Source organism: Labeo rohita, chromosome 19 (assembly GCF_022985175.1).
Source record: "Labeo rohita strain BAU-BD-2019 chromosome 19, IGBB_LRoh.1.0, whole genome shotgun sequence".
Classification (NCBI taxonomy): Eukaryota; Metazoa; Chordata; class Actinopteri; order Cypriniformes; family Cyprinidae; genus Labeo; species Labeo rohita.
The window spans coordinates 4797313-4824924 of NC_066887.1; the positions used below are offsets into that span (position 1 = coordinate 4797313).

General features: G+C 34.2%; 1 protein-coding gene across 1 annotated transcript; it reads right to left on the minus strand.

The window, feature by feature from the left end:
• Positions 1 to 1426: 1426 nt before the first annotated feature.
• spag1a (sperm associated antigen 1a) lies at positions 1427 to 26700 on the minus strand. The gene is made up of 8 exons (XM_051136300.1): positions 26216 to 26700; positions 24181 to 24280; positions 23518 to 23670; positions 19482 to 19636; positions 11793 to 11934; positions 9183 to 9309; positions 8908 to 9034; positions 1427 to 2176 (listed from the first exon to the last, which is right to left on the minus strand). Exons 1-8 carry the CDS (start codon positions 26577 to 26579, stop codon positions 2172 to 2174), a joined length of 1173 nt encoding a protein of 390 aa, XP_050992257.1. The 5' UTR covers positions 26580 to 26700; the 3' UTR covers positions 1427 to 2171.
• Between the last annotated feature and the right edge of the window lie 912 nt (positions 26701 to 27612).

A 27612-nucleotide genomic window follows, 5' to 3' on the forward strand; every position in this document is an offset into this window, starting at 1 on the left:
GACCTTGCACAAAAAATCTACAAATTTACTGTGAAAAATAAGGTGGGTATTTGCATTTATGAAACACTTGTTATGGGGCATTTCATGAAATCTGTACCTTTTGTGTCCATAAGAAATAATCGAACATAGATTTATTATAACAACAAATAAATGTGCAGTTTAAAGGGGTGCTATTATACTTTTTCACTTTTTGAATTTTAGTCAGTTTGTGGTGTGTATCTTTGGGCATAAAAAAGATCTACAAACTTTCAAATCTCAAAGTCCACTTCAAAAGGAGATATTTCGTTTTTAAAAAATCCCTTCTTAAGAACTACAACAAACGGCTTCTTTGGACTACAACGTTTGTTTTTCACATGCAGTGATGTCATAACGCAGTCCATTAGAATATCATTAAATTAAATCCCACCCAGTCTTTTCTTTGTACTTTTGTCAATTCAATAAAAGTTAAATAGAATGAACAAATCATAGATTTTATAATTTTACAAAATGTCCCAACTTTTCTAGAATTAGTTTTTTTTTAAGTAAACTTTGAAATATTCTCACAAAATCTATGAAATATAGTAAAGTAGGGTTTACATTTCTTCCATTTGCATGAGTAAATGTGGTATTTACTCACCAAAATAACAATGTCCACTGTGTCATTTTCATTTAGTCTTTTTAAATTTGGGGCAACAAGACATATCCGCATCTCAACAACACTGAAGCTGTAGCAGTGAAAACCACCAACATGCTTAAAACTCTGTAAATGAATGTTATTACACTTATTTTAAAATAATTTACTGTAAAAAAGTACTTCACTGTCTTTTTTGATCAATTCAATGCATCCTTGAAATAAAGTAATTTCCTAAAAATCATAATGACCCCATACATTTGAATTACTGTAAATATAATAACAGTCCTCATTATAAACACAAAATAATAATAATCAACTTTAATATTCAGTGAGGACAATTAGACTATGATTTTTTTGATGGGGGGGTGGTGAGGGACCTGGATAATGGGTAGGGGGGGCGCTGGCCCAAAAAAGGTTGAGAACCACTGTTTTAGAGTAACAGGGATGACATTGATTGGTTTCACCCTGTTTTCTGTGTAAAATTCAATCATTTTAAAGGTCACCCTCGGTATATTATTGAGCTAATGCCTATATCATTCGGTGGCATATGAGTTCTAAATAAACTATAGTATCTAGTAAGGTTTGTGTTGGTAACAGGGTTGACAAAAATAGTCATGAAATAATAAATTACATAGCCTGAGTTGGCACAATACAATTAAGGTTTCTTCATTTCATGATATTTAAAAAATATTGCTTAAATGTATTTTATTTTTCAATTTTTCCAAGTGGAAAAGGCACTGATTTTGTGGAATGACCCTTATAGAATTCCAAAAACATAATCATGTCTAATGACAAAAAAAAAAATTCACTTAGTAATTTATAAAGCCATTTATTTAGCTGATGCAAATTTATTTCTGTGAAACATATTTATTTTTTGCTGACATCCCAAAGAAAAACTACATCTAATATTATTGCACATTCATACCTTGTGAGAACCTGTTTTATCTATGCATATTGAGACAATGGTTAGGCTGAAGGCTTGAAGATGTCAAAAGAAAATTACACTACATGAGCTACATGTATGCGTATATTACACATTACAATGGAACAGCTATTAAAAATATATTAAGTCCTGAGAAATGAGACATTTTAAATGTAGCAAATTAAATCATCCTATACAATTTTTGTCTGAGAGTGTTAAATCACTCCATACGTGAGCCACAGCTTCTTATAAAAGGCACATTCTCTCTCACATACACCTGACAGTCGTCCCATCGTAACCCGAGAATCCCGTTTTGTTAGACGCTTCCCAGCCGTGCCATGCTCACACGTGCCTACCGAAGCCAGAGTTATAGAGTATGAACCGTTTGCATGCTTTGCATTGTCAGCATTGCATCAGACAATATTCGTAGGAGAATATGAGATGAGTGTTTTGCTGGAAGGGAAACTTTAGTTGCGGCGCATGACAGTCTAAGGAGGAATGGGCCCTCGTGACGGGACTGTGGGATCCGTGAGCTGGAATTGTCAGGCTCGCTGGATCCGCTGTGTCTGGCTTTAATGAAGGAGGGTCTGTTCTTCCTGTAGCTCTCTGCTCAATTCGTCATTTATTGCCTCGATGTCAACCTACAGAGAGGAAACAGTCATAGTCAGCATCTTGTGTGTCATATTGAAGCCAGTTGTTCAGAAACTCAGAAGTTTTGAAAAACTCAGAAATTGTGAGATATAGACTTCTGAGAAAAAAAGAATTTTGATATATAAACTGAGGATTGTGAGAAAACAATTAAGAATTTTGAAATATGAACTAGAATTCTGAGGAAAAGGTCAGAATTTTGAGATATAAACAGGATGGTGAGAAAACAAATCTGAAATGTTAAAATATGAAAATTCAAAATTCTGAAAAAAAAGTCAGAATTTTACATATAAACTAGAGGGAAAAGACAAAAAAGACAAAATTTTGAGGTATAAACTGAAGATTGTGAGGAAAAAATGTGAATTTGCAAGATATCAACAGAATTGTAAGGAAAAAAAGTCTGAATTTTAAGATATAAACTCTGAATTTTAGAAAAAAAGCCACACTTTGGATACATAAACTGAGGACTGTGAGAAAAAAAAAAAGAATTTTGAGATATAAACAGGATTGTGGGGAAAATAATCTGAATTTGCAAGATATAAACAGAATTCTGAGAAAAAAATCTGAATTTTAGGATGTAAAATTTTAAGAAAAACGTCAGAATTTTGATACATAAACGTTTGATACATAAAAGGATTGTGAGAAAAAATGATGAATTTTAAGATATAAACTAGAATTCTGAGGAAAATAAGTCCTAATTTTGATATATAAACTGAGGATTATGAGAAAACAATAATACATTTTGAAATATAAACTACAATTCTGAGGAAAAAGTCAGAATTTTAATACATAAACTGAGGATTATGGGGGAAAAAATTATACATTTTGAGATATAAACTGAGGATTGTGAGAAAACAATTATAAATTTTGAGATAAAGTCAGAATTTGCGAGATATAAACTCAGAATTCTGAGAAATAAAGCCACAATTTTAAAATATAAACTGAGGATTATGATAGGAAAAACAGAATTTGTGAGATATAAACACAATTCTGAGGAATTTTAAAATATAAACTCTGAATTCTGAGAAAAAAGTCCGAATTTTGAGATATAAACAGAATTCTGAGAAATAAAGTAAAAATTTTGAGATATAAACTAGGAATTCTGAGAAAAAAAAAAAGTTAGAATTTGATATATAAACAGACTATGAGGGGGAAAATACAAACAATTCTGAGATAAAAGTCAGAATTTTGAGATATAATCAGGAATGTAAGAAGAAAATATAAATTTGGAAATATAAACTAGAATTCTGGGAAATAACGTCAGAATGTTGTAATATAAACTGAGGAGTGTGAGGGTATTTGTGAGATATAGATTTGAGTAAAAAGGTCAGAATTGCGAGATGTAATCTAAGAACTGACAAAAAAGGCAGAACTCTGAGAAACTCAGAATTTGGAAAAAAAATGCTTCGAGTTTAAATATGCAATTCTGTGTTTCTGTATTTTTTTTTTCTGCCACAGAATAAAAAATAAAAAAGGTAATTGTGACTTTTTATCTCACAATTCTGACTTTTATTCTCAGAATATCAAGTTGATATATAAACAGTCAGAATTGTGAGAGAAAATGTTGCCTTTTTTATTTTTTATTCTGTGGCAAAACAGGCCACAATCACAGTCCTCTATGAGTCTATGGGATTTTTTTAGCATCTTAAAAAGCTGCTCATATCCACCTTATTTTTTTAATGCGGAAGTAAGCAGTTTTTTGTAATCTGGAAAAAATGAGATGAATAACAACATGCAGTAAACTGTAAAACTGTTTGCACTACAAACCAGTGTGTTCATAATTAAGATATTACATTAAAATAATATGGTAAGACACCAGTTTGCAATATTAAGAAGCAAAACAAGCTGTTTTGTACAGCTAAAAATAGCTGGACATGGATGAGAAGCCAAACCCATACAATTTACAAATGGTCTTACGGGAAAAATACAGTAGATAGATGTATCAGTCTTATCTGTGGCATAAACACATAGTTATCGGCCGAAGTTAAGGATAAAGGATTTGTTCAGTTATGAGCAATAGTAATAATGACCCTTGCCTCAGTAAACACCACTGATCAGCAAAACCCAAGAGTAAAGTCCACTGAGGTATCATGACTGATTATAACAGCTGTTAGATAAATAGTGGTCTTTAGGTGTTTTAAGGTTGTTATTACATGCACTTTCTGGACTATTTGATTTTGATTGATCAGCTGCTGCATTCTGCCATCAAATATTTTAATGAGCTTAGTATAAAATAATTCTAATTCCAGTCTAAATGAATCTGCTAATCTTCAACATGTTTTACACTAAACAGTACTTTCGGATTCAACTATTTTTAGATTTTATCACGAAAAAATGCTGTTTTATAAGAGAAGTCACTGACTTTGTGTGACCAGTTTGCGACATGTGGGATTCAGCTTACGACAATTTTTTTGATAAGCCTTTAGAGAAGAAAATTTGTTTTGTTCTTAATTTGTTTATGATGTTTGGGAAATATCACATTCATAAATGCAGATGGACAAAAAGTACACCTAATTTTGTGCATTTTAAGTTTGAGCTTCGTCAGTATTTTAAAGCATTGGAGTGTGTAAGAAATGCTAAAATCAAAAAAAACTATGGATTGTTGTAAAGCCTTGAAATTTTATCCCTTTTAAGGATTCTTATACTTATTTATACCCCTCTGTATATAGTTCTTCATTTTCATGTTATTTAGTAGCTCTTTGTTTTGCTTTCTTGTTTATTAATATTGTTACTATCTTTGTTATATTTTTACACATGTTGTGTAAATTGTTACTAAATAAAGCTTTAAAAAAAAAAAAAGTTATATACGTATATGATGGTTGTACAACTCTGAATGAAATTCATTGACGTCAAGGCTCTAATGTGATTGGTTATTAAGGAATGTGTGATCCAAGTTAGCTGTTACGCTTTCTCCAACAGTAAGTAATACAGACCCTCTCATCTTTGGTGACGCCACTGTTGTTTGATGCCCAGAGACTGATGCTTTCGCTGACGAAACAGCAGACAAAAAAGTGGCAATAATATGTTATATATGGTTTCTGTTTCTGCGAAGTTGCGGCTGACAGCTCATGATTACCTCAGGTTGGCTACATGTTTTGTAGTAACGTTACAATACCAAAAATATAATTTGCATGACTTTAATAGCCATAATAAAAGCAACAGTGGATAATTTACCTCACATCTTGAAAACAACAAGGTAACAATGTTCAATCTGTAAACTCTGTGTAAACAAACATTTGTAATCCATGAAAAATATGATATAATTCACAGAGTGTGTATTTTAATTGATTGGCTGTGACTGGTGATTGATTTTGTTATGTTTGTCCGTTTTATCCACCTTGTTTATTTCTATTTAAAGTGGGCACGGCCATTTGTTATTTTTTTTGTGGGAGGCTTCCGGTCTCATTGCGTCCAGCTATTTTTAGCGCGGTACAAAACGGTTGGTTTTGCTCCTTGATAATGTAACCTGGAGTGTCTTATCATATTATTTTAATGTATTATCTTAATTATGAACAGACTGGTTTGTAGTGCAAGCAGTTTTACTGTTTACTGCACATTGTTAGAGTGTTTTCACGAGGCATCTTCAGTCGGCCATACTGGCGGCACTGAACGTAAACAATGCTACTGAACCGAACAAAACTCGCATATTTTCCTGATTATTGCTGGTGAAAATGGTCAATAATTGTCATGTTTTGGGCTGGACTAATCGGTCAGACCGGGAAAACATCTGGAGTACTATAAACTGTCAAAAGTTATAACAAATGAAGGTGAAGAGTGCAAAAAAAACTGTTGTTTGTGGTTGGCCAAACTGAACTAGGATTTCCAGGGCAAGAATCTTGACAACATTCGTGTTTGTTCTTCTCATTTCCGGTCACGTAGGTGAAATATTAGGCTGATATCTTAATACTTCTCGTACGTACCTTCACCAGGGTTGCCAGCTCTCATGCATTTGGCGTGAGACACACGCTTTCAGGCTCTGTCTCATGTCCATGTCAATCTCACGCCAAATTGGCAACCCTGCTTGCGATTTTGAACAGCTTTCAAATGTTGTTTTAATACTAAATACAAATGATAAATACCGTTTTGGCGCACGTAATGTGGCATAAATCGTAAAATGTAGCGCTTCTGTTAATGACAGAGCCATTGAAAAACAGAGCTGTTGTGAGACGACAAGCTTTGATCTCGCCGGCGTCGCCGCCACGCGGTCACGTGATTCACGAAGCTCTAAAAACAAACCAACGTTGACAGTAGATCTGAATGTGTTTAAGTAGGACAGAGACGACAGCTTCACTATACAGGTATTTGAAGCAATTTTTTGGTAAACATTACAGCATATTATGCATTGATTTTTACATCGATGACATTTACAGTGTCATTTTATTCTGGTTTTACAATATGGTTTTAATAAAACCAAAAAACCATGGTTACTATAGTTAAACCATGGTAACCACAAATTAACCATGGTCTTGCTATACTAACCATAGTTTAACCATGGTATTTGTAGAAAAACTATGGTTATACAAGTGGTAATCAATGCGCCAATAACATGGTTACTACACTCTTACTATAATAAAACCACGGTTCATTTTCGTAAGGGTTAATATGGTTTTCTTATATTTAACCCTCAGGTATTGCTTACTTATAATGTGACCATACAGTGTAAATATTTTAAATAAATGTTAAATAAATGTTCTATATTTAATTTCAATAATATTCATGTAATATTTTAAGGAGATCATTTAGTACTAAATACTACTTGTCCAATAATTATGGTCCATTAATGGCTTAATATAATTAGTGTAGTATTTAAGTTTAAATAGAAGGTTTTAATTTCCAATGCAAAGAGGCAAAATAGTCATTTTGTGGTCGGAAAAAAAAAAAAGATGGTAATGCCATGGTTTACCCACTAGGCACCTGTATGGCTCTTTACTAAATATACATGTATCTAGAATATTGCAGGTCATACCTGCTTACTATATTTTTAAATGTTTTAAAATCTTTTTATGTTTTAAATGTTTTTAATCATTTTTAATGATACTTGTATAAGTACACACAATGAATGCAAGCAAATCCTGTTTAAATTGGTGCTAAAAAAGGCATTCAGCTGCATTTTTATCCCCTTATATGTACAGTACATACATATTAATAGACATGAAATCGAGATCCCCCCTCCACTCCAAAAAAATAAAAAAATCAAATAAAATCAAAATCTCAGTCCAAGCTGAACTTCAAAGTTGGCAACCCTGAGCCTTCACCACCTGTTAACTTTAGTTTGTCAAAATGTTGTGCCCTTTCCTGTTTACTAATTTCTTTTCTATATGATTTAGCAGCTTCCACGTGTTTTTTTGTGGTTTGGACAGCATACATTTGCAGAACAGTGTATTCAGTAGTACATTAACCATGCAATCAATGCTGTTATTTACATCTGAGTATCTCCAATATGGCCGCGAATCCGGGTAACTGACCCACAAGTGCAAACCCTCTATTCTTCTAGCTATTTCCCTAAAGCGGCTATTTAACCGGAAGTCTTGCACGTTCACAGAAAACGGCTTAGTTGCATGTTGAAAATAAGGTGCACAGCCATCTTTAGAATTTTGTTTGTCAGTTATTATTAACAATCAATTTCCCTATGGAGAAAAAAAGGAGTTTTTGCTTTTGGAACCAGGCTGTGTTGCTTATTTTCAATGTAAGAGTAGCATTTGTAAAATGAATGTGCAAGTCTCATCTATTTCTAGTTATTTTTAACCGTACAAAACAGCTTTTTATGCTGCTTGGTATTGCAAACTGCTATTTATTATCACATTATTTTGACATATTTTTGTAATTATAAACAAACTAGCTTTACTGTTTACGCCACTTTGTTTTTCTTAGTTATTACTTGCACATTCACAGCTTCTTAATTGTATTCACAGCTTCACAGCTTAATTGTTTTTACGGCTTCCTCAAATCTAATGACAATAATGTCACAATACATTAAATCTTAATGGTACAAAAAATAGGCTCGGTTTTTATTTCTTTATGCAAAATGTAACTTCCAGTGTCATTTTAGTATAATTGATATACAATTATAGTATTTATAAATATTTAGAATTTTTATTTTATAGATAAAATATTTTAAAATATTTATAGATTTATATTTATATTTTAGATTTTGCCTTTATTTTTTCATTTTCAGTTTTCATTGTAACTTTATATTTTTTAAAGGTAATTTATTTGCTTTTGTTATTTTTTAAATATAACTTCAATTTAGCTTTAATTTAATTTATTTTTTATTGTAGTTTTAGTACTTCAAGAAAACCTTTCAAAGTTTTTTTAAATTAAGTTTTTCGTCTACTATTTATATTTATTTTTATTTCAGCTTTATTTCAATTACCGAAAACAATTTTCTAATAGTTTTAGGTAACAATAACAGCACAACTAAATGTTTTATATTTTTCTTTAGATTTTGGGGTGAAATGTATGGAAGCCGTTTCTGCCACTGAATGAAAAAGGTAATTGCGACTTTTTATCAGAATTGCGGGATATAAACTCTCAATTCTGACAAATAAAGTCACATTTCTGAGAAATAAAGTCAGAATTGCAAGATATAATCTTAATTCTGAGGAAAAAAAGTACAAATTGCAAGATAAAAAGTCAATTCTGAGAAAAAGTCACAATTCTGAGAAATAAACTTGCAAGTTCACAGCTTATTTCCACTCTCCCTACATCTTCTTTGGCAGTTTACCTTGAGCATCAGCCAGAAGACTTTCTTTGAGCAGTTTAGTGACCATCTCCAGCTCCTGCTCGGCCTCCTGCACGTTCGGATCCAACTGCAGTACTTCCTGTAAATCAGTGCTAGCTGACAGGTAGTCCTGAGGGAGGAAAAACAGCATTACTGCAATGAATTCAGCACTATTGTGATTCGGTAAGTTTGACTTTATATGCACGCACAATCATTGTGTGTTTTAAATGTGAAATGCATTCTTGTGACTATAAAACGCATAATGACAAAATTCAAACCTTTAAGCCTTTGTGTGCTAGTGCTCGTCTGTAAAACGCTTTCTTATTGTTTGGCTCGATCTGAAGTGCAGAATCGCAGTCCTGTTTGGCTTCTGTGAAACACTCCAGCTTGAGATAGCACAGCGCTCTGGAAAACACAGCAGACATTTCTCATTTAGCCTTGTGGACTCTTCCGCTGTTTTATGCTGGAGTTGTCAGAGCTTAATTGCTGACTGAATGGCTTCGTCTGAAGCTCCAGTCTCAGCACTTTCTGGAAGGCTCCATCAAATGAGAGACAGGACAACATGCGCAGCTGGTTCAGTTCATTGCTACTTTGTAAGTGTTTAGTGTGAACTGCACCAAACTGCGATTGCTTGCTTTATAAGGCACAGTGTATGCTATATTACGCATGCACATTATGCATTATGCAACATTTCAAACAGCAGTGTGCTACTGTTGTCATATGTGCCCATGTTGCATGTTTAATTCATTAAGGGGTGTCCAGTGTTTTAGAAATTAAAAATTTATCTTGCAGTTTTAATTGCATTTTGTGCCAAAATGTCGTAAATTCATCAGTATAAGTTACATACTGCTGAAACAGAGTACAAATGTGTCCTTCTACTTTTTCAGTACCATTTTTCCCATAAGGATTTTTAAAAGCTCATTAGACGTTCAAGATGTGCATGTCTTTCTTTCTTCAGTCGTAAAGAAATTATGTTTTTTGAGGAAAACATTTCAGGATTTTTCTCCATATAATGGACTGATATGGTGCCCTGATTTTGAACTTCCAAAATGCAGTTTAAATGCGGCTTCAAACGATCCCAACCCCAATGCAGTTGTAAACGATCCCAACCGAGGAAGAAGGGTCTTATCTAGCGAAACGATTGGTTGGTTTCATTTAAAAAAATACAATTTAAATACTTTTTAATCTTAAATGCTCGTCTTGTCTTGCTCTGCCTTAACTCTGTTTTTGTTCCGGTTCATGACAGTTAGGGTATGTCGAAAAACTCCCATCTCATGTTCTCCCTCAACTTCAAAATCGTCCTATATCGCTGTTTTACTTTTTTGTTAAGGGTGTTTGATCTTCTTTGCATGTTCACTTTGCAAAGACTGGGTCGGTACTTCTGCAGCGATGTAGGATGATTTTGAAATGATTTTTGAAGTTGAGGGAGAAAATACGATTTCTGACATACCCAAACTGTCTTGAGTCAGAATACACAGAGTTCAGAGTAAGACAAGAGGAGCATTTAAGATTAAAAAGTATTTAAATTGTATTTTTTTAAATGAAACCAACCAATCGTTTCGCTAGATAAGACCCTTCTTCTTCGGCTGGGATCGTTTACAACTGCATTTGGGATCGTTTGAAGCTGCATTTAAACTGCATTTTGGAAGTTCAAAATCAGGGCACCATATCAGTCCATTATATGGAGAAAAATGCTGAAATGTTTTCCTCAAAAAACAAAATTTCTTTACGACTGAAGAAAGAAAGACATGAACATCTTGGATGACAAGGGGGGAGTACATTATCTGTCAATTGTTGTTCTGGAAGTGGACTTCTCCTTTAACCAAATCAACATCTGCTACTTTTTTTTTTAATATATATATATCCATATTTAAGTAGTTTGAGAGTGTATGTGCTTCATGGAAGGCCTTTGGCATAACCTTTTTTTGTTGCAATCTAATTGGTTGAAATTTCTTTGCAGAACCATGAGAAATGCAGGAAATTAAGTTGAAATCATGCAGATATTTGGCTTTAAAGGAGAAGTCCACTTCCAAAACAAAAATGTACAGATAATGTACTCACCCCCTTGTCATCCAAGATGTTCATGTCTTTCTGTCTTAAAGAAATTCCTAAAGAAATTATGTTTTTTGAGGAAAACATTTCAGCATTTTTCTCCGTGTAATGGACTGATATGGTGCCCCGATTTTGAACTTTCAAAATGCAGTTTAAATGTGGCTTCAAATGATCCCAAATGAGGTTGTAAACAATCCCAGCTGAGAAAGAAGGGTCTTGTCTAGTGAAACGATTGGTCATTTTATAAAAATAATGCAATTTAAATACTTTTTAATCTCAAACACTCGTCTTGTCTTATTCTCCCTGAACTCTGTATATTCTGTTTTTTTTTGTTGTTGTTTTTTTAATGAAAATAACTTTCTCATCTGGGATCGTTTACAACCGCATTTGTGATCGTTTGAAGCTGCATTTAAACTGCATTTGGAAGCTCAAAATCGGGGCACCATATCAGTCCATTATATGGAGAAAAAAGCTGAAATGTTTTACTCAAAAAAACATAATTTCTTTATGTCTGAAGAAAGAAAGACATGAACATCTTGGATGACAAGGGGTGAGTACATTATATGTGAATCTTTGTTCTGGAAGTGAACTTCTTCAAAAAAGCATTTACCGTTGATTAACAACTTTGTAGCTCACATCAGGTCTGTATTTAACAGTTTAAAAGTTATTGTCAAAAAACAGTTTTCCAGTAGAGAAAATGAATGGAATGTTTACTTTCAGAGCCTGACGGTTGTACTTTGACTGTTAAACGTATGGGTAATATGATAGTGTGCTATTTTGAATACAATCTGTGTTTCTGCTGATGATAAGAGTTGTAAAGTGTTGGACAGGTGTACCTGTTAGTGTAGATGGCACATTCACTAGGTTTGATGGCCAGACACTCGCTGTATTTGTCCACTGCACCTTGATACTGGCTGTTCTTCACCAGCTCGTTTCCTTCTTGTTTCAGCAGGTTGAACCGAGCCTCTGCTTTTCTGGCTGTGGAGGAAGTAGATTTACAGTAGAATTACACTTCTGAATACCTCTAAAAGACTGAATGTCACAAAACCTGTATTGAACATATCTGCATCATTATAATTCTCAAAATTACAAAAACAAACAAGCAAATTGAATTACATTTAAGCACATTTCCCTCCCAAATTCTCAGTATTGTAGAACGATGACAAACGATGACAAACATTTTAATAATGTAAATAAAATAAATTTAAGATTAAAGTTTCTGTATTACAGTACTGAAAATACAGGGTGAAAATGTCTTTATTTGTAATGAAAATAATATCACAATACATAAAATCTTAATGATTATTGATTATGATGATTATAATGATTATTTTTCTTTATGCAAAATGTAATTTCCAGGGCTATTTTAGTATAGGTCATATACAATTACAGTATTTATAAATAGGTATTTAGATTTTTATATTTATATATTTATATTTTGGTTCTAATTTTTATATTTCAGTTTTCATTTTAATTTTAGTTTAAGGTTTTTTAAATATAATTTTGTTGTTTGCTTTTGTCATTTTTTAAAAATAGAGCTTCAATTTAACCTTAATTTTAAGTTATTCATATATGTAAACCATATATTTTATGCTTTACAAAAAGTTCTACACACACATATATATATACATATATATATATATATATATATATATATATGTATATATACAAATATTTAAGTAGTTTGAGAGTATATGTGTTTCATGGGAACATGTGGTTCATTTGGTGTTTTCTTCTTTGTTGCAGTCCTCTGACTGGTTGAGATTTCTTTGCAGAATTATGGGAAATGCAGTTTATCACAATGATTTGTATTCTGCTGTGAACATGATTATTTTAAAATACAGTTAAAATAATTCAGACTGGTGGATATAACAAAAGCAAAAGCAAGGTTAAAGTTAATGTATTACAGTACTAAAAATTCAGGATGAAAATGTCCTTAATTGAACTGAAAATAATGTCACAATACATAAAATCTTAATGGTACAACAAATAGGGTTATTTTTCTTTATGCAAAATGTAATTTTCAGTGTTATTTTAGTGTAATTTATATACATTTGCAGTACAGTATTTATACTTTTTTTATTTATAGATTTATATTTATATTTTGGCAATATTTTCAGTTTTCATTTTAATTTCATTTTAAAGTTTTGCTTTAATTTATTAAATTTATTTTTATCTTTTTTTTTTTTTAGTAGTTTTAGTACTTCAAGACAACATTTCAAATTTGATCATCTAATATTTCTATTTATTTAACTTCAGCCTTATTTCATTTACCGAAAACAATTTTCTTACAGTTTTAGGTAACAGTAACAACACAACAAAATGTTTTATATTTTTCTTTTGATTTTGGGGTGAAATGTATGGAAGTCAGTGTCTGCCACTGCAACTTTCTATTTCACAATTCAGATTTTTTTTTTCTCAGAATTGCATGACGCAAACTCACACCCGTGAATTGTAAAGTCAGAACTGCAAGATATAAACTCACAATTATGACTTTTTTTCTCAGGATTGCAAGTTTATCTCACAGTTCTGACTTTATTTCTCGCAGTTGCGAGTTATAAAGTCAGAATTGTGAGATATAGTCATAAATCTTACTTTTTTCTGATAATTGCGTGAAATAAACTTTATTTTTCTCACAATTCTAAAAAAAAGTCAGAATTGTGACTTTTTATCTCACAATTCTGACTTTTTTTCTCAGAATTGTGAGATATAAACTCGCAATTGCGAGTTATAAAGTCAGAATTGTGAGATTTAAACTCTGAGAACACATCAGTCTTTTTTCCCCTCAAAATTGGACTTTATAACTTGCAGTTGCGAGTTTATATCTCACAATTATGTGAAAAAAAAAAAGTCAGAATTGTGACTTTTTATCTCACAATTGTGAGTTTATATCACACAATTATTTAAAAAAGTAAGATTTGTGACTTGTCTGTTTATACACTGTTTATCAACAGTATAATTTTTTATATTGTTTGGATCAACTAGACGAGCAGACAGATATTAATGTTTATTCATAACCATACTGAAAATAAGTGAATATTGTTAGCTGATGCTAACTGTCTAGCTAACAAGCTTGCTGGTGGTAAGTTGAGGTAATTTTTAGATATAAAGTCCAAATTTTATTTTATTCAACCACCTAAATAGATTACATCTGAGGGAAAAAGAACAGGATGTGATATTCAGATCATGGTAACTACAGTAATTATTAAAATGGGAAGTGATGCCCTCTGGGGACATTTGGCCAGGGGTGTTTTTACACCACAGACAAGGTTTGAGAGAAAAAAAAAATCATCATGAACATATAATTTTATTTTCCATAAAATGCTCTTGCTAACTTCAGGCCTTATTCTCATGTCATATATAACTGTGACATTATGCAAAACAACAAACTTTTAAAACACTTTTTCTTACTGGTGAAAATTAGATCAAATCTGTTTTGTCTCAGGTACATCGCAGTGTAATATTACTACATCACTCTCATCAACATAGTCCATATCAACAAAAAATATATATTTTTAATCCATATAGGAAAATACCATATTTTCCCAAATATTTTGGGAAAATACCAGGTATTTTGAGCAGTAGGATTATAAAAAAAATATTTGCTCTATCAGTACTTTTTTACTTAAGTGCATAAAAAATCAGGTACTTTTGTACTTTCACTTGAGTAAAATTGAAAAAGTCCACCACTGCAATTACCTTTATTTATTTTTTATTTTTTATTCAGTGGCTGAAATGGCCTTCCATAGAAATGAGATCTGGGCATGTTACTCAAAAGCGGCACACTTCACTACACAGGCTTGTGTCAGTACGCTTGGCAAGTGTGCAGCGGTTCGTCTCAGCTGCAGTGCAGGCAGCGAGTGCATTGGGAATGACATGACACACATATAACACACACCTTGCTGTGACTTCATCAGGCTCAAAGGACATCCGAGCAAAGGTTGTGTCATTGTTAATGTGATCGGCCGCTGATGTGTGCCGTGTGATCATGCGGGTCTTCCTTTCTCGGGTCAGAGTGAAACCGGAGCCGTCTAGTTCCATTACGATGAGAGCTGACTATGTTACGCTTTTACATAATTGATTGCCGTCAAGCGCGGTACATCCATGCTGACAAACGCTATTAGATGCAGCATGTGACTAAAACTGCCTGCGTAATTATTGCAAACACAGGAACAACAAAACAACCCAAACGTCACACGTTACGTCAAACCTAATAAGAAGTTTGCTATAAGGTGTTCAACAGCATTTTTTTTTTCCTATATGTATTATTCAACAGCATTGGCCTGCATTTGCAGTTAGTTTTCCAGCATGGATTTTTGTTTGGAAATGCATTATGATTAATGCATGCAGTTCTCTTTCATAACTTCAGCATGAATATTGTAGCTGGTCCAGACTGGTTTATGCTGTTCTGTATAGCCATGCTTCAGTATTAAAGGTCAACCTGCGGGATCTTGATTGATTTCTACGTTTCCGGGAGGTGGTTATTAAAACCGTGCTTGTTACATGAAGTCCAATCAGTGTGTCTCATTCACTAATAATTGCATGGTTTATTCATATATATATGCACAAGAGAACTTCTCAGGAAAAATCCTGGCTGATTCACAACACGTGCATATGCAAATGAATTTGCTCTCATTATTCTAATGTTAATGAATTTGCATTTTTAAAATCAGCTACTGCATGATAGTAATTTGCATAAGACATGCCCAAAACATATCCATATAAGGGCTTTCCACACAACCTTTCCTTCACAGTCTTTCGTTACACTCAGCAAACATACAGTGCTGCTTAAAAGTTTGTGAACCTTTTAGAATTTTCTATATTTCTGCATAAATATGGCACAAAACATCATTAGATTTGCACACAAGTCTTAAAGTTGACAAAGAGAATCCAATCAAGCAAACAAGACAAAAATATATACTTTGTCGTTTAGTTATTGAGAAAAATGATCCAGTGTTATATATTTGCGAGGTGCAAAAGTATGTGAATCTTTGCTTTCAGTATATGTGACCCCTTTTGTAAGCAATAACTGCAGGTAACATTTTTTGTGACCGCTGATCAGTCCTGCACAATTTTAGCCCATTCCTTAGTACAGAAACACTTGAACCCTGTGATGTTGGTGGGTTTCCTCCTAAGAACTGCTTGCTTCAGGTCCTTCCACAACATTTTAATTGGATTAAGGTCCGGACTTTGACTGGGCTGTTCCAAAACATTACCTTTGTTCTTGTTTAACCATTTTTTGGTAGAATGACTTGCGCTTGGGGTCGTTGTCTTGGTGCATGACCCACTTTCTCTTTAGATTTTAGTTCATGGACAGATGTCCTGACATTTTCCTTTAGAATTTGCTGGATTAATTTAGAATTTTTTTTGCAATTGAATTTGCATTTTTATAATCAGCAACTGCATGATAGTAATTTGCATAAGGCATTATTGTTGTTCCATCAATGATGGAAAGTCGTCCTGGCCCAGATGCAGCAAAACAGGCCCAAACCATGATACTACCACCACCATGTTTCACAGATGTAATAAGGTTGTTATGCTGGAATGCAGTGTTTTTCTTTCTCCAAACATAACACTTTTTATTTAAACCCAAAATTATATTTTGGTCTCATCTGTCCACAAAACATTTCTCCAATAGCCTTCTGACTTCACATGATCTTTATCAAACTGCAGACAGGCAGCAGTGTTTTTCTGGAGAGTTGAGGCTTTCTCCTTGCACCCCTGCCATGCACACCATGGTTGTTCATTGTTCTCCTGATGATGGACTCATGAACTTCAACATTAACCAATGTGAGAAAGGCCTTTAGTTGCTTAGAAGTTATCCTGGGGTTCCTTGCAACCTCAGAAACTATTATACATCTTGCTTTGGAGTGATCTTTGTTGGTCGACCACTTCTGTAGAGGGTAACTATGGTCTAGAATTTCCTCCATTTGTACACAATCTGTCTGACTGTAGATTTGTGAAGTCCAGCCTCTTTAGAGATGGTTGTGTAACCTTTTCCAGCCTGATGAGCAACAACAACTTTTTTCTGAGGTCCTCTGAGATCTCCTTTGTTTGTGCATGATTCAGTTTCACAAACATGATCAGACTTTAATAGATCCCTGTTCTTTAAATAAAACAGGGCATAAACTGACACCTAATTGTCATCCTATTGACTGAAAACACTTCTGAACAGAACAGACTCTAATTTCACCTTCAGATTAACTGCTAATCCTAGAGATTCACATATTTTGCAACTCACGCTGGGTAATTTTTCGTAATAAATAAATGACAAAGTATATTTTTCATCTTATTTGTTTATTTGGGTTCTCTTTTGTCAATTTTCAAAACTTGTGTTAAAATCTTATGAACTTTTTGCTCATATTTATGCAGAAATATAGAAAATTCTAAAGGGTTCACAAACTTTCAAGCAGCACTGAATGACGCTCTCTAAAGACAGCAAGATCATGCAATGTAAAGTAAGTTACTGTAAGAATGTTATTAATTACTAGCTACAAATTACATCTTCAACAGTTTAATTATTACTTTAACACTGTACTAATTACTCTGACTAATAAGTATTGCATTACTTAATTACTTTCTAAATCCCATATCAACCTTAATCAGTCGAGCAATAAAAGGATAGATAAGAAACAGCTCTGTTAATTCTTTTAAATCTTAATATCTTAATGATTTTAGGCATACAAGAAAAATCGATAATTTTGACCCATACAATGTATTGTTGCCTATTGCTACAAATATACCCGTGCTACTTAATGAAACAATAAACATATTTTAAATTGCTTATTATTAAATATTCACTTTTTGATTATTGCTGATGCCTCTAGTAAGTATGGTTAGTAAATTAAAATAGATTGTAAATTACAACACCAGACACATAATTACTAGAGGCATCAGAAACAATCAAAAGGTGAACATTGATTAATAAGCCATTTAAAATATGCTTATTGTTTAATTATTATCTATTCAACTTATTAATAAATCATTTATTGAACATTGAGTTCATTTTAAGCAAGAAATGTAGTAATTTTTAAACAATAGCTGAGTTAAACAAAACGACTGAGATTGATTAAACATTTAACCCAACCGCCTGGGGTGCGTTTCCCATACAATGACATAACTCGCCGATTAACCTCCATAGTACGATGCATTGCTGTGGAAATGACCTAGCTAGTCACATCTGTTTCCCGAACATGGTCGCATCTCCGTTGTTTGAACCACATTAGTTCAACAATGTAGGGCCGTTGTTAATGACATCACCAAGTAATAATTTATGCTATTTAACTCTTATGCTATTAATCTCTAAATTGCAGCTATATTGAACATGGCATCTGATGACTAATTTACTATTTTTTGCTCCATGTCATTTCACTTTATTTGATGTTTGATTCATCACCGGTTCCCTCTTATGTCATACTCCGGGGTTCCTGTAGGGATTTATGCACACGCGCACTATTCAAAAACGTTGCTTGCAGAGGAAGCTTAAAAATACGTAGATTAAAATGCATGTATATTTAGATCAAGTGAAAGATATAGATTGCACGCCATGTTAGCTTGCTTATTGTGCCCAAGAGCATCATTTATTGAGCCCACATGTCTTACTAACAAGGAACTATGCTTCTAACCACAGGTCTAGAGCTGTAGCTCCAACCACGTAAGTGACACTGTTTGCGAATGTTTGTTTAAACTATGGTTTTGGGAAACACTGAATCGTTGAACTACGTTGGTAATGACGAAACTTGTGACTATAGTTGGCTAACGATGCTTTTGGGAAACGCACACTTGGTCAAAACAACCCAACTGCTGGGTTGTTTTTAATCTAGCATTTTTTTAGAGTAGAGTAATGCATTACACCCAACAGATACATAATATCTGCGTTTTTATTTAGAGGAACCTCACAGCTGCAATACACATTTTCTTTAAACAAAAATCTATGAAATGAAATCACTTTTATCCTAACAAGGCCATCTGGAGTATGTGGTTGGATTGCAGTTGTGCCATTTTTTTATACATTTTAGTACAAAAGTTACTGATGAATCATTATTGAATCATCAAAAACGTTCATGCACAGATTTCATGCTCAAATTAATAAATGAGGCCCAGTTTTATGAACCTTGTAAATATACAGATATGTTTGAAGATGAACCTAGGTTAACCCTTTCAGGTGTGAAAGGCACAGGATTGTATTTAATTTGTGTATAGATTGCTAACTATAATATCCAAAGAAACTATAATATGCATCTATGCTTAGTTGTCCTTTACTATTACTGTAAATGCTATACATCTCTAAACAGTAGTCAACATTTGAAGTGGATCGAAGCCTTTCTCCAAAGTTGTCCTAAAACCAAAACAATACTCGTTTTTTGTCTTAGGACAACTCTGATGAACTTTATTGATCCACTTCAAATGCTGACTACTGTACATTACTATGGGTCATACTTGAGTGCAAAATCATTCTCTTCTGTCTGGTAGCTGTTTTGTTGTGCGGTTTGTTTTGGTTCAGTGACAATGCGGTGTGAACTCACCTTTCTCCTGTTCGGCTCTGGCCGCGCGGGCCTGCAGAACCTCTGCGCTGGGTTCATCTTTACGGTGCTGCTGTGCAGACAGAGGAACCATTGGAATCTCTGGCAGCTTCTCTCGCCAGTCAGGACCGTCCTGCTCGATCAGCATTTTCGTGATTCTGAGATCATATCACAAACACAGTCAGACATAACAGATTACATAATTGGAATTTTTCTGCAAAAAATAACTTCCTTACAGTAAAGGTCACCCAAAAATGAAAACTGCCATCATTACTCACTTTGAAGTTGTGCTAAACCTAACCCCTGGAGTTTCTTTCTTCTGCTGAACATAAAAGATTTTGAAGAATGTGAATAAACAGACAGTTTCTGGTCCCCATTGACTTCCACAGTTTCTTTTCTAAGGCTGCCCCCTAATAGTCAAGTCAAGTCAAGCTTTATTGTCATTCCGCTACATGTGTGGACATACAGTGGAACGAAATGTTGTGTCTTGCAGGACCACAGTGCCTAAGACAGACTATACAAGTACTTTACATAATAACTGTGCATGATAATGTGCAGAAGAGGTATTTACAGGTTAAGAAGCAAATATTGCAATATGATTTGTGGTGCATTGACAAGTAAAAATTTGTTAAGTCCTTATTAGATCCTTGTAACATGGAGTGTTAATAAGAAAGCGTCCGGTGCATATAGAGAGAAAAGAGTGTGTTTCTACAGAGGCTTGGTCAACCAAAATTTTATTAGTCGCTTAGTCGTAGAAAAAAAATTCCACAGGAAGTGGTGAAGTCACACAGTCTGTGACGGACAGATCATTAATGGCTGGTCTTTGTGGTAATATGGTACATCAGGCAGGACACTCACCTGTCATTTGTCAACCTCAAATATATCTTTTCATCTGAAATATGTAAATAGCAACTTTACATGGCCGCTCAATCTAATGTTAACCTAAAAAAATGTGCTAGTGCCATCATTTGCTCTTAAAATACTCTGTCATTTTTGGACAGATAAAAATAATACATCTTTCGAATCTGTAAAGACTGAGTTTTTTTGTGTGCACTCAGAATAACAACAAAACGTTGCGCTTTTGTAAAATAATTAAAGCAAACAGGATTCGCTTTCTGCTGTCTCTGTCTCTGTGAACTTGAGCGCGAAACTACAAAACTGTATATACTTGCCTTACAGACATGAAAAATGTGTCTATAGAGAGTGAAATGTCTACTTTTAAATGAACCAATTCAAATAGAAAACAAATATTCTCAGACTATGTAATCCGTATGAAATGTGCATACAGGTGCATCACTACTGCGTAGATGATGAGTCAGTGTCGCCGAGTTATCTCTTTTAAGCCAAAAACAAAGAAGCAATAGTTTATCGATAAATTATTAAAACGTTAATGCAGTCTCATTGCTGTTGTTTCCCTGTCACATTCATAATTATTATATCTGCCAGTGCACTGTGGCAAGCTTTTTTTGCATGTGTTTGAGCGCTTATTAGGCTATGTAGGCAATTTAAGGCTTATAATTATGATTTATATGGTTTAGTAATAAACGTGTGACTAATAGTTGACTAATGCTTAAAATGAATGACAATTAGTCGACCAGAAAAATCTTTAGTCAAGGGCAGCCCTAGTTTTTTCCCATATATGTAATAGAAATCGATAAAGAATAGATATTTATTCAAAATATCTTTCGTGTTCAGCAGAAGAAGGACACTGTAGGTCTCAGGTCTGGTGACAGAGCAATGATGACAGAGTTTTCATTTTTAGGTAAACTTAGGCCAACATCCTTCAAGTACTTTGCACTTGTTTTCCAGTAATATACATATATTGACGTTTATTTTCTATCCTATTGCCCCCCTGTTGAAAAAACAGCATATGCTGGTTAGGTATGTTTTGAAGTGTTTTTGGCTGGTCCTTAGCTGATCATGAGCTGGTTTTAGCTGGTTCTTAACTGGTGCTCCTAAACTGGTCCTAAGCAACTAGCTCCTACTCAGGACCAGCTTAAACCAGTCTTAAACCAGCTCAAACCAGCAGCCATGCACATGTTGGATTTTTCAACAGGGCAACATTTTTAAAAAATACAATCAAAACAAGACTGTAAGAATATAATGTGTAGAAATCAGAATGAATACTGGTAACTTTCCACTCTAACAAATGCTGGGTTAAAAACAACCCAGTGCTGGCTGTAATATGGACAAACCCAGCAACTTTGTTGTTTTGATCCAATGCTTAGGTTGAATGTTTAACCCAACCTTCTGGGTAGTTTTATTTAACTCAACTCTTGTTTACATTAACTAACTATTGTAAAAAATAAAAAAAACCCTATTGTTTATTATATGACTGGCTTGAAATGAACCCAAAATAGGTTGAAAATGAACATTTATTACTATGTTCAATAAATAATAAGGAAATAATAAACATTTTTAAATGGCTTATTAATAAATGTTCCTTCTTTGATTATTACTGATGCCTCTAGTAATTATGTGTCTGATTTTGGGCTCATTTTAAGCCAGCCATATCCACCTTAAATCATTTAATCCCAGTTTTTCATTGATAAAGCTCAAAAAACCTCACTGACTGATGTTTTAGTGCACTTTCTGCAAATATGGAAAAAAATATGGAGTCTCAATTAAATATTTGCAGTTTCACATGGTTAGTGCAAATTGTCACATGACCAAAGGAGTGTATTTCCTGTTTGCACCTTGAGAAGATGATGGCGACAGTAAAGCTCCAAAATGAAAGGCTAGTAAAGTATGTTAACATAAAGACATAAAGTCACAGAAAAGTTGGTCTGGTGCGTAGATCCAAAAAAAGACATGGAGCAATCAAACAATTAAGATACGCGCACAGTTGTATACCAGGCTGATATCTCTTCAAAAAATCTTTCTAAAATGCTGCATCAGAGGTCATAAAAGTATGTGCAAAAAGTGCAATAATAAGTATTGCACTTTTTGCATGTATTTTTATGACCTCTGATGCAGCATTTAATAAAGATTTTTTGAACATAAAGATTTGACAAATATTTTTGGTACACATTATCTTTAAGGTGTTTTTTTTAGTATTAATATATGAATTCATATATATTTAGTTTTGCTGAGTGTTGTTATAGAATGAGTAAACATGTTGCTGGTCACAAAAGTGACCGGTGGGATAACAGTGAATTGAGGTTTACAATATAAATCCAGCTGCAGTTGTTAGTGAAAATTACACTACAATGTTGCAATGACAAAATATTGCACTACAGTAAAAGCATAAATGTTACAAATAAGTTACAGTAGAACAATGCACTAATATAAAAAAATTGATGATATACATTGATGGTTGTATCTTTTTGTTTTGTTTTTTATCTCAGTATTACTATAAATTTTTTGTGAATGTGATTTTTTTTTTATATATATGCATAATAGTAACCATAGAATGTAATCAAACAGCTTAAAGTAGCTGGGCTAAGATATATAACAATTTTATTTTATTTTTTCCAATGCAGAAGTAAGCCTATGGGCGAGACTTCTCATTCATCAGCCGCTATAGGGAAATAACGAGAAGAACAACTGCAGTGCAGTAAATGGTAAAACCAGTATGTTCATAATTAAGATAATACGTTAAAATAACATGGTAAGACACACTAATTTGCGACATCAAGCAGCAAAACAAGTTTAGCTGGGTGCAGATGACACTATAAGCCAGACTCATAAATTTTACAAATGGCTACGCCCGCTCTTACGGGAAAAATAATGTGGATAGTAATTTTTTAACAATAGTTAAGTTAAATAAAACAAAGTTAAACATTTAACCTAACTGCTGGGTCAAAACAACCCAGTCACTGGGTTTGTCCATATTTTACCCAGCGCTGGGTTGTATCTAAGCAAGCATTTTTATCCATTAATTACATTTAACATTAAAACACAACACAATGCAATGTTTAATCCAAAATAGTGACTGGATCCTGACTAATAAAATATTTTTTGCATTGTTTTAGAACACTACATTTGTCAGCATATTAAAATCCTCATAAAATGCTTCCCCGTGACCTTTGATTTGTACCTGTGCACGCTGTCATGCGCCGCCTGCACGCTGATGTCTATCTGCAGGACTGTCTTGTAATCCACATAGGCCATCCTGTAGCGCTCCAGAGACTCATACGCCATCGCCCGCCGGAGGAGGGGCTTTAGAGAGAAGGGGTGGAGCTCCAGAGCCCTATAAATAAACAGGATGAAACAGAGGATCAAGATGTTTCTCTGATCCTGTGCCCTACAACGAACTCTCTAAATCTACGTAGGAAGCCATTCATGAAGCTGCATGAGTTGCAGTCTTAAAATATACCTTCTACATTTTTTTTGCATTATTGCATTGCGTTATTGCAGCATTTTCTCCTTCCTCTATTAAAGAATGGACACGTCAGGACAGGACAGTGGAAAGTACAGTGTGATTACAAGACACACTGACTCACTGACAATTTATTATTTCCCTCCAAAAAAGCAGAACATGGTAACAGACAGCCGTGGATCTTAGTGACGGTCAACCAGTCTGCTGGAAAAGCTCCTTACAGTGCAACTAACCATGTTGGGTGTTAATCTTTTTGAGACAGTCACATGCACTCGCAGTATTACCTCACACGTAAATCCAAGCTAAACGCAGCATTATTCTGTGAAAGCCTTATCATTGATTGGCCATTGAACAGAGTGAGTATGTAAATGTGTGGTTAACCTGGTGCAGTCCTGAATGCAGTCTGCGCTGTTCCCATCTTTGAGGTAGCAAGCAGCTCTGTTGGAGTGCAGGATACAAAGATCCTCTGGGCTGTCGATACCTGCAAATACAAGCACAGCACTGAAAATAGACTAAGAAAGCAGCTTTAGATCTGCATGGGTACATGTAGGAGGAAGGGTTCAGAGTTCAGGTAGCCATTCACGCTGGAATACATTTTGTTTAGTCACCTGAGATCGTGTTACAAACCCAACTAGACACAGAATAAACACTCTGGGGAAGCTGAGTTTAGAAAGCCGGTACATCCCTGCTTTCAAAAGGCCCATTACGTAACTTTAGTGGGCACACCCACAATGCAAAGTGGCGGAAGTGAGTGGCAGTCTTGTGAAATGCTTTCGCTTCTGTTTTGACAAAAATGTGGCTTAACTCCCTAAAATACAGTGGGTCGATGAACGGCAGGTTAAGACCTTATCTAGACAACAGAGCCTCTCTATGAAACGGTATTGGATTCCTCCCCCTGCATTACTCAACGCTTCTAAACAGGATCTATGCACTGTTTGCGCAATAGATGCTTTCGTAGCCCACAATACAACATGATTCATTTAAATGTGCTAGTTAATTTGAAACACCCAGTTGCTGAAAAAACAACACCAAAAAGTCATTTAAAAGTCACCAGAGTCATTTAAATATGTTGGTTCATTTGAAAATACAGTAGTTTTAAGGCAGTATACTTTAAAAAGTATCAAAATACATGCTATAGTTTGTCACCTTACCAAAAAGGGAATTTTGCTGAAACCAAAATCTGTTAAATATATTTTACTTTCAATATACTTAAAATACTTTATCCCACCAGAATTATTTAAAACCAAATGCTTTTAGGTCAATATACTATGAAGAACAACCATAGCCATGCCAGAACTATCACCCTACCAAAAATACCATCTTGGTAACACCACAATCAGTTAAATATGCAATTTAACAAGTTACTTTAACACAAAATACTTGTACCGAACCAGAATGATTGAAATATGTTGATTAATTTGAAAAAAATGAAGTACTTTTAAGTCAGTATATTATAAATAGTAGGAAAATACATACTATAATATACCACCTTGCCAAAAGTGGCATTTTGGTGACACCAAAAATGGTTAATTCTACTATTTTAACACATTTTTAATATATTATTTTGAGATAAATAATTGTACCGCACCTGAATTGTTGAAATATGTTGGTAAACTAAAGAAATCTTGTACTTTTAAGTATAAAATACATGTCATCTTGCCAAAAATAGCATTTTGGTGACACCAAAAATGCTTAGTTTTACTATTTTAACACATATTTAATATACTATTTTGAGATAAATACTTGTACCCAACTTAAATCATTGAAATATGTTGGTTAACTCAATAAATTATGTACTTTTAAATATAAAATACACGTCACCTTACCAAAAATGGCATTTTGGTGACACCAAAATTTTTTATTTATACTATTTTAACACATATTTAATATATTATTTTGAGATAAATACTTGTACCTCACCTGAATCGTTGAAATATGTTGGTAAACTAATGAAATCCTATATTTTTAAATATAAAATACATGTCACCTTGCCAAAAATAGCATTTTGGTGACACTAAAAATTGTTAATTATACTATTTTAACACGTTTAATTAATTATTTTGAGATAAATACTTGTACCTCACCTGAATCGTTGAAATACATTGGTTAAGTAAACAAAACCTGTACTTTTAAGTCAGTATATAAGTATAATATGCCAAAAAATGTCAAAATCTGTCAAATTTACAATTCTAACACAAGATAATTAAACATAAAATACTTTTATCTTTCCAGAATAAATAAAAACAGTACTTTTATGTCAGTATACTACAACAACAGTAATCACCTTCCCAAAATAGTCGCTTTACCTAAAATGTATAATCTTGGTAACACCAAAGACTGGTATATCTACTCTTTTAACACAAATGTCATGTATGATTTTGACAGTAAGTACTAAAGCAGAATAGTTGTACTCTACCAGCTTCTATACATCCGTCGATGGCCTGTGTGTATTTCTCCAGTGCGTCCCCAAACTGTCCGTTTTTGAACAACATATTGCCCTCATTTTTGAGCCTGGCCAGTGGAGGAGGAAGGGCCCCGCACGGGGCGTCCAGATTACAGCTCTCCCTGGCAGTGGCACTGTGCGCCGGACCAGAGCCCTGAGGCTCATCCTGGCTCTTGCCGGCTGGAAGGGTGCCATTCGCTGCCGGGCTCTTCCCTTGGACTTCCTTCGAGTTGGCTGTGCTGTTTCCATGGTTCCTCTTGCGCCCCGGGGTCCCAGGTTGAGAGTGCGGTCCCCCTCCCTCTCCGTGACCGGGGCCCTTCTTCTGTGAATTCCCCATGGCTGCCCTCAGTCCCGACCACAGTACAGCGAGCTCCCGTCCTCACGCGCACACTCATACACACTCTCGCTCTCTTCCTGTTCCCTGCGCAGACTGTACAGACTAAGCCAGGAGTGAGAGGACACACCTCCTGCGGGGTGCACTGAGCTGTGACATCATGCGGGGGGAGGGGCTGCGGAGCTGCTGCAGAGTGGGGGAGGTTTCCTGTAAAACAGCAGCCGGGGGAGTTCAAACGGCCCTGCTGGATTTCATTGTGCGGAAAATCAGCTGCAGAGCCCTTCAGCTGACGCTGCTCAGGATCTCTGTGCTCTTCAACTTTACTGTTTGTGTTCTGGCTTCGGAAGCATTTGATGATGTCATTTCCGTGCTTTTAGCAAAATAAAGCTCTGTTCAAAAGTTTGGAATAATTGAATTTTTGATGTTCTGAAAAGAAGTCTCTTATGCTCACCAAGCCTGCGCTTCTTTTGAATACAGTGAAAACTGTTATATTGAGAAATATGATTAGAATTCAAAATAGCTGTTTTCTATTTGAATACATTTTGAGCAAAGCTGAATTTTCAGCATCATTACTCCAGTCTTCAGTGTCACATGATCCTTCAGAAAACATTCTAATATACTGATTTACTGCTCTATCTCTATACAACATTCTTTCCTGCTTGATACTTTTTTAAATCTTTGGTGAGCAGAAAGTTTTAAAGAACAGCATTTATTTAAAATAGAAATATTCAGTAACATTAAATATGCCTTTAATGTCACTTTGGTTCCATTTAATGTATCTATGCTGAATAAAAACAATACTTTTGATTGGTGGTGTATCACGGTTCCCACATAAATATTTACCGTTTTAAATTGATACTACTAATAATAAATGTTTCTTGAGCAGCAAATCAGCATATTAGAATGATTTCTGAAGGATCATGTGACACTGAAGACTGGAGTAATGATGCTGAAAATTCAGCTTTGATCACAGGAATAAATTGCATTTATTTAAACAGAAAATAGTTATTTTAAATAGTACAAAGATTTGAAAATA

Excerpts from the sequence above, each read along its gene's own strand:
- spag1a (XM_051136300.1), bottom strand. The coding sequence starts at position 26,579 with ATGGGGAATTCACAGAAGAAGGGCCCCGGTCACGGAGAGGGAGGGGGA. Across the intron at positions 24,281-26,215 it reads CGACGGATGTATAGAAGCTG|GTATCGACAGCCCAGAGGAT; the intron begins GTAGAGTACAAC and ends TTGTATTTGCAG. Across the intron at positions 9,310-11,792 it reads TGTGCCATCTACACTAACAG|AGCGCTGTGCTATCTCAAGC; the intron begins GTACACCTGTCC and ends TGTGTTTTCCAG.